Here is a 16,203-nt window from a genome sequence, read left to right on the forward strand (position 1 = left end):
GTGGCTGTCAACATTTTTAAAATACAAATAATAAGTGTGCAAAAAATCCTTAACTGTCCATATCCTGGAATTAACTGGTGCTAGACCTTACAACAACAAAAAGTGGGAGGGAGGGAGGAAACATTATCTTTCTATACTCAGAAAAGGAGGGAGGTATGCATTCTACGGGCCTAATAAGGTATCAAACATAAATTCAGAGTGTTTTCCCTTTAGAGATCAGTTGTACCAAGCTATGGGTTGAGGTTTATGAACAAAATCTTTGTGGACCTTAGAAGTTTTTTTTTTATTTCTATGCAGCATTTTTATCAATTGATTGAAGTGGTTAATTTGGCCTGTAGCCGGTTCTTAGGGAAAACACTGTATTGATATGTGAATAAAGACCCAGACACCCATGATCTGTTTCACTCCCTAAAACTAATTGTAAATAGCATGTTTCAACTACAAAAGAACTTGACTTCTATTCTAACAAGGTGCAAATGCCAATAATCAAAAATTTGTGCAGACATCAATGATTCATAAACGACATCAAACAGATAACATAATTAAATTCAAATACTTAAAGTCAAACTAAAGTTAGATCCAAAGTGCATAACTTAAAGGTGAAGTTAAACAAAAGATGAGCATCTTTAAAACATAGTAAATTGTTTGCATGTATGCCCAGATATACTAAACATGCTAAACCAATCTTCTTTTTGAGGTAATATATTCAATTCAATACTAACACATCATTAAAGTTCATTCATCATTACAAAATGTACGTATTCTATAATTGATATCATACCGAACGTACTTATCTTGTCGTGTTTACCTTTTTATTACGCGGCTTTCATTTAAAAAAATCCCACACACTCACTGCGCATGCTCTGATCAGGTTAATTCGGCATAAGGTTAATTCGGCCCATAAGAATTTCGGTTTCACACTGACATTTAGTAAACTTCACTATTTAATTTAATATATATTAAATTTGACTATTAGTCAAAGTAAAAAAAATAAATGCTCATTTTCGAGTATCTCTGTTCAGATTTTACCATTTTTCGAACATATGTCATTTAAAATGAAATATTTAATATGCATCACATTTTGGAATGTTCAGGAAACTATTTAACAGCTGTTTAACATGTGCTAAACAGCTGCTAAAAGACATAAACATACATGGATGCATGTCTATATATGTATATTTAAACTTGATTTCATTTGAATAAGTCAAGATATATACACACTCTTGAAAATCAACTTTTGGTCTGTTATCACAAAACGAAGCTCTAAGCAAAACACCAAAACTTAAAGCAAGATTTAGGTTGACTGATGGGAGATAATTTTTACAAAAAGTCAGAAAATAATGTGTTCACTGTTTATTGAGATTTTATCAACAGATTTAACTTTAACTTCAATTTTGAAATAAAAAATTAATAAATAAATTCCCTCCCTTCCTCCAGGGTCTGAAACCCACCAGGCGGCAATATTCCAAACAATTTTTTTTAAGGATGGCCTTATAACATAAGTTGATAAACTACATATTCACAATATAAATGTACAGACACATAAACATAAACCGATACTACCAGTATTGATCAGTACTTTAGAAATGACGCATTTTTTTTTTAAATTAGACAATGAGGTACATCATCAACTGAATAAATTGAATAAAAAAATAAATTTAAGATTTTCACACAATTTTTTTTTCAGTTTAGCAAAGTACAAGTAGTGCAAAGTAGTGCCAGGAAATGTCGCGAATGCAGTCTGCTTTAGCGTGCATGTTTGTTAATTGTGTGTGTTTAAAGATGAAAATGATACTTCTTATGTACTCCCTTCCCACCACCTATCCCCCTCCCCGTGCCTCACAGAAGCCCTTTGGAGCAAACTCTTAGTGGATATACTGGAGGTCGGAGGTCTGAATTGCTTTTTAAATAGGAAGGATATTCATACCCAACGAGAAACAATAAATTTGTTCCAAAGAGCTTCTGGGAGGCCTGGGGGTGGGCCGCCAGGGGTGGGGTGGACAATGGCGCATTTGAAATAGTTTATATTGACATGTACTCTAGCTCTATTCCTCTTAATTGATGTTTTTCTGAGTCCACAGCAAAGTTTCAAGATTCTTTCAAAAGCAATCGGCAAACAGGCCCGTAGAACGCGGGGGGGGGGGGGGGGCTCCCCGCGTTTTTCTGAGTATAGTATTTTGCTATAGTAAATTTTCCTTTAGGTGCTCCCCCCCACCCCCCACACACACTTTTTTGATGTTGTAAGGTTGGCTTGTCAGATTTTTTTGGGAAGTTGCCCCCCCCCCCCCATTTTGAAGACGTTGCTACGGGCCTGGGAATATATAAAATTAACAAGTCTTTATGTCATTATAAGATGGGGGGGGGGGGGATATAGTGTAACGTAATGATCTTTTTGTGTTAATTTTTATAATTTTAAATAAAGTTAACCTTCATATATGTTATTTTTAAAATTAGTTTACCTTCAAAATTTTCACAGACTTATATAATAAACAGGCTATTTCGATAACGTTAGAATGCCAATATATTTTCCACATCATCTGATCATATGATTGTCACGTTGCAACCAATGCACACGTAACGAAAAAATGTGCGCACGATTCCGGCATTCCGCACGATACTTCAAATTGTTTCGGTAATTATATACATTCACAGTCATGTGACGTTACAAAATGGAGACGAAAGGGTGATCAATTTGGGGCGTTAGGGTTGTACAGTTGTGCGACAAAAGTCGCAAGAAAAGATGGATATTATAAGTGTGAAAGTGTTAATTTTGTTTGGTTTATTTTTACTGACTGTTATATTAGGCCTTTTACCACTCAAAATCGTTAGTTACGTCCGAAAACGGAGTGGCAGTAGTGTAGATCTACACAAACAGATTGTGTATAAGAGAACGATTAGTTTACTGAACTGTTTCGCTGCGGGCGTTTTTCTGGCCACAGTTGTGCTGGACCTATTACCTGGAGTGCGGAGCAGTTTAACAACAGCATTAAAGGCACTGAAAGCTGAAACAGAGTTTCCAATTGCCGAGTTTGTCATGAGCTTTGGTCTCTTTGCCATTTTAGGAATTGAACAAGTTGTTTTAACCTACAAAGAAAACCAAATAAAAAACCAAGGATCTGTAAAAACGCCGTTGTTGGCAAACTCTAGTGATATACTTGAGAGACAGCAAAGTTTGACAGAGTCCGTCAGAAGTGAGCATTCGATTTCTGGGATAACTGATCAACCATTTCAGAATTCTCGACGAAATTCCAGAGCACTGGATAATGGTGCAGCATTGTCAGATGATGAAGAACGCAGTGAATCACATGGACACTCACATGAAATCGAATTCCCACATGAACACTCCTTGTTGAGATCCTTGCTCTTGTTACTGGCTTTATCTTTACATTCCTTGTTTGAGGGTTTAGCCGTAGGACTACAGGAAGAAACAGATCAAGTAATCCAGATCTTCGCAGCTCTTGCTCTTCACAAAAGCATTCTTAGTTTCAGTTTGGGAATGAATGTTGCCCAAAGTAAAATGACATTGAAAGGAGCAATAAAGTCTGTATTGCTGTTTTCTATTTCGGCACCTATTGGTGTCGGTGTTGGAATTGGGATCATTCGCTTGTGGGATTCGAAAGCATCTAATCTAGTTCAGGGAATCTTACAGGGCATTGCATGTGGAACATTCTTGTACATTACATTCTTTGAAGTCCTACCTCATGAATTCAATAATTGTGACTCAAGGTTGTTAAAGGTCATATTTTTACTTCTTGGATTTGCTGCAGTTACTGCCATTGTTTACTTTCATCACTGACAACTACATGTAGGTAACACTGGTAATGTTGAATGTGGTTCAGTTTTCATGATTAATGTAAAGAATTTAAAATACTTTAAAATATGTATATATTCAATTTGATATGGACAACCAAAGTCATTCACTTTGTCCTCAAGGTTACATGTATAATTGAATATGTATGTGTATAATATGTCCTATGACAGTTTGAGAATGAAAAGTGCTGTATTTAGTTATACAAAATTTACTTTACATGTGTTTATTAGATCAGGGCATTGATATGAAATACACAGCTGGAGTTCAGGCACCCCCACCCCCTGCCACACCCTCACACACCCTCACACACACACACACACACAGGAGTGATTCTTACAGTTACAATTATTTATTCAGTAGTTTATTAAAATATAAATATTTTGAATTATTTAGTCATCAGAAACAAAATTTTACCATCAGGTATATTTCTTATAATTTGAGGTTAGTTCCAGTTCATTGACGCCATTCGTCGGATACCCACGGGTGATCTTGTCTTTTAATTACTTATCACATGATCAGTAAAAGACAAGATCACCTGTGGGTATCCGACGATGATTCCAGTCATAATAATGATAATAACATTAACAGGGCGAGGTTTTAAATAAATAATGGCTTTTCTGCTCCACTGGATTCTCTCCAGTACAAATTTAGTACCAAGTGCTCTGGGGGATTCCTGTGACTTTTAGTGTAGAGTATTCTCTTAAAACTCTATCATGTCTATATCTATGCAATGTGCAATTAAACATCCTTCCTCATGTCAAACAACTGTGCTTCCAGCTTCATTACAATGTAATACAGGTAATCAGTGTTATGTTTTCTTGTTGAAGGGTAAGCTTATGCCTATGTGTATCTGGGTTTTATTTTCTCTTTTTTTATGTATACATTTCTCTTTTTAATGTGTACATTTATCTTTGTTATTAACTATATTTAAATATATACATGTATATATATATATATATATATATATATATATATATATATATATATATATATATATATATATATATATATATATATATATATATATATATTTATTGATTCCAATTTCCCATATGTAACTTACTTTTTTTGTTTGTTTTGATTTGCAGAAAATTACATTTTTTCTGATTTGTACATTTACCTGCTGATGTTTGCAAGCTTACCCATATAAATTCTGATGTCTACATTTACTCATTATTTAGGCATTTATTCTCTATTTTACCTGTACTTTATGCCAAACAGCTGATGTCTTAGTCACATGGGATACAGTAAATGATCTGTTAGAGGATTTATTTTTTATGCATTAAATTATTTTATTTTCACTTGTTATGCATGAATATACTGTTTTAAAAAAACTTTATATCAATAAACAGTAATCTCTCTTTGCCTTTCTTCCTTTGTACAAAAAAAAAAAAAAAAAAAAAAATCAGTGTTCAAACAAAACTATGTGACTTAATATGAATTGGAAACAAATTGATAACAAATTGGGTTGGTAGTAATACTAGTAGAAGAACAAGATGTGTTTGTGAAACACTGATGCCCCCATATGGCAACTTAAAGTTAAGGTTAAACTTTCTCAAATGCGAATCAAATATGTTGGTACCAAAAGTAAGGTCTTGTCTTGAGGAATATATCTGTGAAGTGTGAAATATGAAAGTCCTAGCAGCAACCATTGAAAAGATATGGAAAAGGTTAAAGTTTTTCAAAAGTAAGTTAAACATCAAGGTCAAGGTCAAATGGTCAAAATTAATGATGCCCAAGAAAAGTCCTTCTAACATGAAATACACCTGTGAAATATGGAAACCCTAGCACCAACCATTCAAAAGATATGGCCAAGGTTAAAGCTTTTCAAAAGTAAGTCAAACTCCAAGGTCAAAGGGTCAAAGTTGTTGGTATTCAAAGGAAGGTTGTGTCACAAGGACTTCTCAAAAGTAATGGCCAAGGTTAAAGTTTTCCAGAAGTATGTCAAACTGCAAGGTCAAGGTCAATGGGCTCTAATTGTTGACACCTGAAGGAAGGCCCTGTCACAAGTAATACACATGTGAAGATTGAAAGCCCTAGCACCAACTGTTCAAAAGTTCTGGTCAAGGTTAAAGTTTTCCAAAAGTAGGATAAATTCCAAGGTTAAGGTCAAAGTTGTTGGTATTCTAAGGAAGATTTTGTCACAAGGATTACATATGTGAAGTATGAAAGCCATAGCACCAAAAGTAGGTCAAACTCTTAGGTCAAGGTCAAAGGGTCAAAAGTGTTGGTATCTAAAGAAAGGCCTTGTCATAAGGATTACACAGGTGAAGTATTAAAGCCCTAGCACCAGGGACCTATATTCTTTATATTTAGATTATTTTACGACGTATGGTTTTAAATTTATTAAAAATCCATTCCAACAAACAAAAAGAACAGATATCATTTATCAGAAAACAAACTTTTAATTGGGAATAAATGTAGTTTGAAAAACTTGTAGTGTTGTGTGTGCTGGTTTGGGCAAATAAACATGGCGCTGAAGGAGTTGCCTATCCCGTTAGTATATAGGTCCCTGCTAGCACCAACTGTTCAAAAGTTATGGCCAAGGTTTAAGTGGGGTAAAATTTTGTAAAACTGTGTCAAACTCCAAGGTCAAGGTCAAAAGGTCAAATATGATGGTACCCAAAGAAAGGTCTTGTCACAAGGAATACACAAGTGAACTATGAAAGCTATAGCTCTAACCAATCAAAAGTTATGAGCAATGACAAACAGACAAACGGACGGAGAGGGCAAAGACTATATACCCCCGAATTTAAAGCCTCCCTTTTTATAGGATTAGTGTTATAATGGCAACATTGAAAATGAGGGAACAAAAATGATAGCGCAACTGGGTCGGGATACGTCTGATATTGCCAGGGTAACAATGCAAGGGAGAAATGATGATAAAAGAATAGGAATTAGAAATGAAACATGGAGATAACCAACAGTATTCATTATTCAAGCTCAAAAGTCCATTCAAACAATACAAATCAGGAGCAGAGCAAACACGGACCTCTAAAACCACAGGGGCTTGTCTTCCGGATTGTTAAATGTAAAATAATAAAATTCTGAATCTACTTTAAATACACTTAAAAGTTGCTAAAATAAGACTATGACACTCCAGTCAAGAAAAACTCCGTTTAAAATAGACGTACCACACCTTTATACATCTACGAAAGCCTATTAGGATCAAACTACGGTAAAAAAAAAAATTAAAAAGCGTTATAACGCCTTTTCAAAAGGCGTTATAACGCGAAAAAAGGCGTAATAACGCCTTTCTAAAAGGCGTTATTACGCCTTTCCAAAAGGCGTTATTACGCCTTTCCAAAAAGCGTTATTACGCCTTTCTAAAAGGCGTTATTACGCCTTTCCAAAAGACGTTATAACGCCTTTCCAAAAGGTATTATTACGCCTTTCCAAAAGGTTTTATTAAGCCTTTCCAAAAGGCGTTATTACGCCTTTTAAAAAGGCGTTATTACGCCTCTTTTTTTTCAATACATGACTTACTTAGCCCACCCTGGGGGCTGATTATAATTAGATTTCTAGGAAAAAAGATTTTTAGATGTGTAAAATATTTTCAGTGTTAAACCAACTTAGTCCTTCTCTGATGCCAGACGCTTCTACCAAGGTGTATGGATTTCAGAAATTTAGTTGAAGGCTAATTGCTCATTATACCTATGCAAATACTTTGCCTGTTTTTTACCAAGAGGAGAGAAAAATATTTCAAATTTGACATGAATTTTTAATACGTGGCTAGCAAAGCCCAAAGCTGGTTCTGTCTATATCCTGGATTTTCAAAAGTAGAGTGTTGACTTCTCTTAATATGCATGCAAAATGCAAACAACTGTCTGCGAGATGTGCAGGAATATAGAAAATGCTATAATTTATAATATAATTTATAATATTAAAACTATAATCTAAATATTGCATAAATAAAGATGGCTTTGGTTCAATCTTTCATATATTTACTATTTTAAAATAACGCCTTTCCATTTTTGGATACAACTCCTTTTCAAACAGGCCGGTAGTACGAATGTGAGTGGGGGGGGGGGTCCCCACCCCACTTTTTGGGAGAATAGTCTTGCTATAGTTTAAATATAAAAAATCATTAATTGATTGCTTGGTCCCTTAACATTTTGTTGCAGTACGGTTAAACTCGGGCAAGTCATTGCATTTAAAAAAAGTTTTACCGAAAAATTAATTAGAAAAAGTTTCCCCTCAAGTTTAGGCAGTTTATTTTTTTCGGGGGGGGGGGGGGGGTCTTGTTTTTTTTTGTTTGCATGTCAATTTTATGGGACAACCCCCCCCCCCCCACTTTAAAAGCACGTGCCTGTCAAAGACATAATAATAGCCCTTCAAAAGGCATAATAACGCCTTTTTGAAAGGCGTATTAATGCCTTTTAAAAAGGCGTAATAACGCCTTTTGGAAAGGCGTAATAACGCCTTTTGGAAAGGCGTAATAACGCCTTTTGGAAAGGCGTAATAACGCCTTTTTTCGCGTTATAACGCCTTTTGGAAAGGCGTAATAACGCCTTTTAGAAAGGCGTTATAACGCCTTTTAGAAAGGCGTTATAACGCCTTTTAGAAAGGCGTAATAACGCCTTTTAGAAAGGCGTAATAACGCCTTTTGGAAAGGCGTAATAACGCCTTTTTTCGCGTTATAACGCCTTTTGGAAAGGCGTAATTACGCCTTTACTTGCGTTATTACGCCTTTTTCCGCGTTATAACGCCTTTTCAAAAGGCGTTATAACGCCTTTTAAATTTTTTTTTACCGTAGTTTGATCCTAATAGGCTTTCGTATACATCAACTCTGTATACAGATGTGGACGTCTTTTTTTTTTCTTGACTGAAAGTGTCAGAAATATTTATTAAGAACAATGAATGAAAACAAGGAAACTTTCAAATGTTCGAAAATATGGTCATTCTGTTATGGCCACTGACAAGGATTATGACATTTTGTTTTATTAAACTCTGCCTCGGAGTAAATGTAAAACGTATACCGACAGGAAATTAGGAATATTTTGGATAAGAAGACAAGGTTGTCTAAAGAAACTTCAATTGATTGCAATATACCGTATTGCCACTTTCAGTGAAAAATGCATTTATTTGTGGAGATAATAATCGATAATTACATTCTGCCATATTATTAACGTCGACGCAAAATGTAATAACACATGGTGTAATAATCCCCAAAAGAGTGTTTTTACATTTTGCGTTTTTTACATTCTGCGTTGACCTCGACGCAAAATGTAATAATAATCCAAAAGTGCGTCATAACATTTCGCATTATTACATTCTGCATTGATCTCGACGCAAAATGTAATACTGTAAAATCACATATTTTTGTGGGGTCAAATTTTCGTGGTTGGAACAAAAAATGGGGAATTGTGGGGATTTGATATCATGGATGAAGAATTGTTGAGTAGTTATGTATATGACATTTTACATTTCTTGGTGGATACGAATTCGTGGATGAAAGTTAACCCTCTCGAAAATTTCACATTAACCAAAATGTAAAAATCCGAAAAGTAAATCATTACATTTTGCGTTATCACATTTTGCGTTGATCTCGACACAAAATGTAATAGTCTCAGTTTACTACATTTTGCGTTGTTACAGAGCGATCAGGCAAGGGAGGGATATTATTACACCCGTGTTTTGTCACTTCCGTTTCCTTGCATTATGGTTTTGTTCCTAAAGTTGTTGCCATCGTATCCCCCATCGCTTTGTTATCCTGACGTTAGAGCTTTCATGCAAGTTTTGTCGTTAATGGTCTGCTGATTCTGTAGAAGATTTTAAAATACCTTTTTTTTAATTATGGCCCCATGGAAGAGGGATTGCCCTTCATTTGTTAAATAAAAACTCACCCCCTTCACTCAAGTGTGCTTTGTGTCAAGTTTGGTTCAAATGATGCAGTGATCCGGGATAAATAATAAATGTGAAAATTGGACAACAGACAGGTCTATCGATATACAGCAGACAAGCTCCGAAAAGAAAAGCCCACTTAGGTCTTTGGCTTAGGTTAGCAAAATTAGGATAAATGAAAAAAAAAATACACGTGAAAAATTTTTATCGTGATCCACGTGCTTGTCTGCAACGAATCGCAGAAAAAAATCCACCGACATAGGGCACGTTAAAATCTGTAAAATTGTTTATTGCTACGAACCAAAAATAGAAACTTCTGAATGCATTTAAGAGGGCACTTCCTCTCACATTTCAATTAAGACAATGCGTGTAAACCGATGTGCGTCATTTTTCTAACACAGCATGCATGGAAACAATTTAAGCTTTCCTTCTCCGTACCTTAAACAAATGGATGTTCTGATGCCGAATCACTCGCCAGTGTATGAATTCATTGACAAACAGGTCTTATATTCAATTACAAAATACATCAAACTTTTTTCAGATTTTTTGAAAAAGACTAGATTTAACTGGAGGCTTTTAGTATAAATAATAATAATAACGGACATGATAAAGATATACATGTCAACTTTCTCTACAAAAACCAGAGACACTATTTTTAAAGAAACAAAATGTGTGTACAGTTACAGGTCTATTAAAAACTTGCTTTCATTTTTCAAATGAACTAAGTCTTCTGATCAAAATTTGCATTACCTCTAGATCTTCGTACCCTTACCGTTTTTAAATAGTTTAATCAAACTTGCCACAGAACTTTGAGGGGAAAGGGGTGTTCAAGTTTTTTTCTTTTTAAATAATTAAATAAAGGATCACCCCCACCCCCTCCACGGGTAGTTATTTGATAAGAAGTAAAATCACAGTGGGACCTTCTTAGTACGGTATATATAATTGTATTGTCTAGAAACTGAACAACACTTTGGGTAAACTTCCTAATTCAGCTAAATTTAATTTTTTTTCAAAATCAAATCCCTCTCTTGGAAAGGGTAATGCCACTTCGAGGGCTGAGTTTTACAAAAAAATATATAGGCAAATTATTATTATTTTTTTAAATCAAGAATTTTTCAATAGCGCTGCAATAATTAAGTCGAATTAATATCAGCGCATACCATGTACTAGTATACTGTAGATTCAAAATTTATGTCCCTTATCCCCGGTAAGCGTTTTAAAAAATATACATTACTGCAGGAGAAATCGTTACCTTTGAACACCCATCTCCCTTATACCTATATGTGCAGGGTCACAACAGCATTCATTAATATGAAAGGGAGAAAATGTGAATTAAGTTTTAGAACTTGTGCCTAATCCCATTTTATATTTGTATTAGAATATAAATTGCAATAAAATATATCAAGTTCAAATTAAAGCATTTCCATATAATCATATAATATAGTCCATAGCCCCTGACGTACGTTAGGATGGGACTGCATGGGGGGGGGGGGGGGCTTAAACAAAGATCTTTTCAAAAATTATACTTATTAACAACAAACTATAATTTCCTGATTTAGCACACGCGCAAATTCAAATGCGTGGAAGCACTAGTGCCTTATATATGGCGCCACAAAAGAGGGACAACGTTTCCATGCACAAAATTGTGATAATTTCCTAAAAAAGAACAAGCAATTAAAATTGTTAAAACACTGAACTTTAAAGCATTAAGGATTTCCATTTATTTATTTGTACATACTTTAGTGAGAATGAGAAATGTGAGTGTTGTGGCTCATGGGTATATCGTAAAGTACTTGGATATGAATATTTCAGAGAGAAAAAAAAAGAGAATTTCAAAAACAAGGACTGCATGTATCGTGAATTTTCATTATTAATTATTACAGGAGTCCTAAAACTTCCTGTTTAAATTCCCGGACTAATTGCTACTAATGGACTTTGGGGGTGGTGGGCTCTGACATCATCAATATTTTATATAAAAAACTTAATTGCTACCGAGGGAAAAAAATCAGCGTCTACTCCGGACTTCTCAGCTTTAAGATGAGAATAGTGGCTTGTAAACTTTTAGTTTTCTTGTGTATAATTGCATTAGTACAACACGGCAGTTTCTGCATCTCGGAAAACGTTCAGCAATACATTGGATCAGGCAAGTTGAAATCCAGTACTAAATAGCTGTATTTGTTTTAATCTGTCTGTTGAAAATTATTTTCTTCCCTGTAAGAGTGTTTAAAACGCTTTGCTTTTCCTTCTCAGAAATGCTTTGATTATTTCCTTTTATAAATTTCCCTGGAAAATGGGTACATCATGTTTCATATCCATTAAGGTTATTTTGGGTCCGATTTATTTTTAATTCTTCAACCTATGAAAGTAAACTACAAAAATTTCTGATAACGCCAGGGAAATCCTGGGCTTTTATCAATTCCTGGCTAAAAATCAGACGAAAAAAATACATTATCTGCATTTTATAGCTTTGCCTCCCTACTTCCCAAGGAAACCTATTCTGCACATTTTTTTTTTTAGGTCACCTGATCACTCAGATGACCTATTGCCAACTGTTTTCGTCCCTCGTCGTGCTTCCAACTTCTTCTTTTCAACTTATTCTCTCGAAGCAATGAGCCAATTTCAAGCAAATTTGGTATATATCATCTATGGTTAAAGGGGAGCAAAAATTTTAACTTCATGATCTCTGCCTCCATGGAGCCTGAGAGACAAGGCCAATACCATCAAAATTAGTGCTATCTTCAAAAATCTTTTTTTTTAATCTTGGACATCAAGAAGTCAAACTGTTATCATGATCATAATAAACAATGAAGGCTCTACCAAACTTGTGAAATTCATGGAATTCCGATCATGACAAAGAGCACAAACACACGGCGGGTGTGACCTGTCGACAGGGGATGCTTACTCCTCCATGGCATCTGATCCCACCTCTGATGTTTTTAGAGAGCCGTGTTTGCTCGATCGTTTTGTTTCAATGGACTTTTGAGCTTGATTACTCTTCATTATCTTTATATTTCATTCAAGGTTCAATCTCTAATTAAGGCGGGGCTAAGTTCATTACATGTATATCTCTTCTTTTTTACTCATGGACACCTGGCAGAAAAACTGCATGATTTTAATGAATACCCATCCTTCTATCGAAAATTGTAAAATTCATACTCTGTGGGTCCATAGTTCAGACCCTACTTTGGGCTTAGATGATCATATATTGAAAATACATGTACATTATCTTTGAAAATCTTCTTTTGTACTCACTGACACTTTTAAAGGTGCTTGGACACAGATTTGAAGTTAATATTTTCTCAGATTTTCTGTATAATTTCATGACTTATATGTTGCTATAGCATTTCAAACTAAAATATAATAATAATCTTATTTCATCTCGAAGTTTTTAAAACTTCGAATTTCTGGACGCGTTGGATTGACACATCCTTGCGCTTTCACATATTTTAATTTTATTCTTAATACTTAAGAAAAGTGGCAATTTTGTTGTGTATTAATGAAAAATATTAAAACTATAACCCAGAAAATTCCGAGTAGAAATGTTCGAAAGTAAAACCCACTCACAGTACTGTAAGTCCGTGCTCAGTGGTGTGTGCAGAGTTTAACAATTGAACACACCCGGTGAATCGTAAACATTAACAATAACAGAGCTCGTGCCCTGTTTACAAAAACAGTTTACGTTTCACGGGTGTGTTTAATTTGTTAAACTCTGTCCACATCACAGAGCACGGACTGACAATACTGGTGAGTTGGTTTTGCTTTCGAACATTTCTACTCTGAATTTTCTGGATTATAGATGTAATATTTTTCATTAACACATATCAAAATCGCTTCTTTTCTTAAATATTAAGGATAAAGTTAAAATTTGTGTAAGTGCAAAGATGTGTTAATCAAACGCGTCCCGGAATTCGTAGTTCCAATAATTTCCAGATAAAATAAAATTATATTTTCGTGTGAAATGCTATTGCAATATATAAATCGTGATGTTATACAGGAAATTTGAGAAAATATTAACTTCAAATTTGTGTCTAAGCACCTTTAAAACAGGCAAACTGTTTACATGGTTATAATGAACACTTTAGCTTTACCAAAATTGTAAAATTCATTGCACCTCGTCCATGGTTCAGGTCCCAGCTGGGTGGAGCTAAATTTGTCAAATATAGATAATTCATTACTTCTTTGAAAATCTTCTTCTTTTGTAAAGGCTGTCTGTTGAAATACAGAGTAATTGATGACAATTGGTAAAAAAATTTTTTTTTACAACAATCCATAAATTCGATTCTGTGCCTTAAGTCCAGTGTTCAGGCCCCAGGATATGGAGGGTAATCGTGTTCAAAAATCCAGACTTGTAAGTTTGTAACTCCATACCAGGATGGGGTTAAGTTGGTCATAGTGATACAATGAAATACGTGAACATAACGCCTTTGAAAATCTTCTTAGTCCATGAACATCTAGCAGATAAACTGTTTATGGTTACATGAACACTTAGTCCTACACTAAAATTGTCAAATTCATGCCCCACCCCTCTTGGACCAGCGGTCAGGAACCAGGGTGGGACGTAGTTCGTCATATATATTGAATATTACAACTTTGTAATTTTTTTCTGAATCTCCTTTACCCATGGACATATATCAGGAAAACTGTTTGCATGCCAGGGTAGGGCTAAGTCTGCCATATATTGAAATACATTTATTAAGGAAATGTTTTGCATGATAAAAAGGAGCTAGGCCTCTACAAAAATATATAACTGATGTCTCCGAATTAGAGGTCAAACCCCAGGTCTGGACTTATAGTTGGTCATATATTAAAATTTATATTCTTTACTTCTGAATTTCATTGAAACAACTTAAGTTGGATGAATATAATGATGATTACAGAGTCTTCTTCAAAATGAAAAACAAATTGTCGCATAAGTCCAGACCAGTTCCACGCTGGAAGCGCTGATAGCCTGAGAGACTCCATCCTCACAACGTCCGGGGTCTCAAGTCCACTCATGGTCGTGGGTACGTCCCACGAGTGGACTCAGGACTCCTGATCTTGTGAGGATGGAGAAACTCATTAGAAACATGAAGTCAAGGTCTTTTGTGATATATTGTGAGTAGAGTATTTGCCAAATTAACAATTTTTAGTATTGATGAAAACTACATTGTATATATCAACATCCCAGTAGCATGAACACATAAAATGTGGTGTATACTTCATCAAACAGAGGATTTTCTTGGCTTTGAACCCCCCCCCCCCCACCACTACCACCGAACACACAAGGTTAAAACGCACATCTTCACACACACACCCTCACACACACGCACACAAATTATATATTAATTTATGTATTTGATTGTTTTAGATGTGAAGAGAGACAATTTGGAGACTTTGTTGCGAATACTAGACAAAGAACGGAAGAATAATCGTCCGTTGATTGACAGTTCAAGACGGAACAAATTTCACCATGTTCGATTTGGTATAGGAGGACGATAGGACTTAGAAATATATGTATAGACCTGCAAATCAACAGTACATTATATACTGCATTAGGTCAATGAGTATCTTCCAAAAAGTTTTCTTTCATAAACCTGATACATAAATCTCACAAAAATTACAGGATAGCGTAATACACGTGCACGTCAATATGATTGTGCAATTTGCACACATGTTGATTATTTTAGTCATTCCTGGGCATAATTTATCAAATGTGTAAATTCTAATGAATAAATGAAATATCCAAAATGCATATTCTCTGTGATGATTATTTTATTGCTGGTAGCATATTCATATTGTGTAAAGCAGGGGCGTATCTGGTGGGGGGGGGGGGGGGGGGTCCGGACCCCCGTACCTGGAATTTTCAAAGTTATTAAAAAAGGACCGAAAAACTGACTTTGGAACCCTGCTCCCTAGGTAACACGGACCACTCTTAAAACGGTATAGAGAGTACCTATTTGAAGAAAATTGACATAGGAAAGTGTGTTCTCTTACCCCCCTCCCCCCCCCCCAAGAACGTTTTTCAGGTTCATTTTTTTGTTGTTGACAAGTCGACTACATTATCAGACAAATTCGACAACGTACATTACTTGACAGGTCGAAATAACATGTTACAAGTCGACATAATTATTGTAAAGTGTCACGGTGACTTGTCAGATAATGATGTTGACTTAATCAAATGATTATTTCGATTTTGTAAAGGATTTTAAATGTCGACTTGTCAGATTCAATTGACGACTTGTCAGATAAATAATTTTGTTGTCTATTGGATTGCACAACCTTGGCATGTACCGGTACATGTTTTCATGGTGAATTTTTAAACACCTCTGCCTCGTCGTCTATGAGATTGTTCAACCTGATATATTCCTGTAGACAGTCAGTAAATAAGTAATAATGTACGTCCCTTTGCTTCCTCATTTCGTGGAGTTGTTGATAAATATATAGCTCTTGGTTCCATGCTTTCACTTTGCATGCCGTGATGTAGATAGCTACTTTAACAATACTGAGAAGACATTCTAAAATTGACTCAATGCAACCAGAGTACTAGGTTTATAAATACTTGTATTGAT

The 16,203-nt window shown here is 35.1% G+C and overlaps 1 protein-coding gene across 1 annotated transcript; it reads left to right on the forward strand.

Annotated features, from left to right (window-relative positions):
* Positions 1 to 2,669: 2,669 nt before the first annotated feature.
* On the forward strand, positions 2,670 to 4,841 carry LOC133183174 (zinc transporter ZIP1-like). The gene has a single exon (XM_061318124.1). The coding sequence runs from the start codon at positions 2,741 to 2,743 to the stop codon at positions 3,794 to 3,796; it is 1,056 nt and encodes a 351-aa protein (XP_061174108.1). The 5' UTR covers positions 2,670 to 2,740; the 3' UTR covers positions 3,797 to 4,841.
* The last annotated feature ends 11,362 nt before the right edge of the window (positions 4,842 to 16,203 follow it).

Source organism: Saccostrea echinata, unplaced genomic scaffold, assembly GCF_033153115.1.
Source record: "Saccostrea echinata isolate AGI-Se365-2 ecotype Australia unplaced genomic scaffold, CSIRO_AGI_Sech_v1 ptg000009l, whole genome shotgun sequence".
Classification (NCBI taxonomy): domain Eukaryota; kingdom Metazoa; phylum Mollusca; class Bivalvia; order Ostreida; family Ostreidae; genus Saccostrea; species Saccostrea echinata.

Coding starts and splice junctions, on each gene's coding strand:
- LOC133183174 (XM_061318124.1), top strand. CDS start 2,741: ATGGATATTATAAGTGTGAAAGTGTTAATTTTGTTTGGTTTATTTTTA.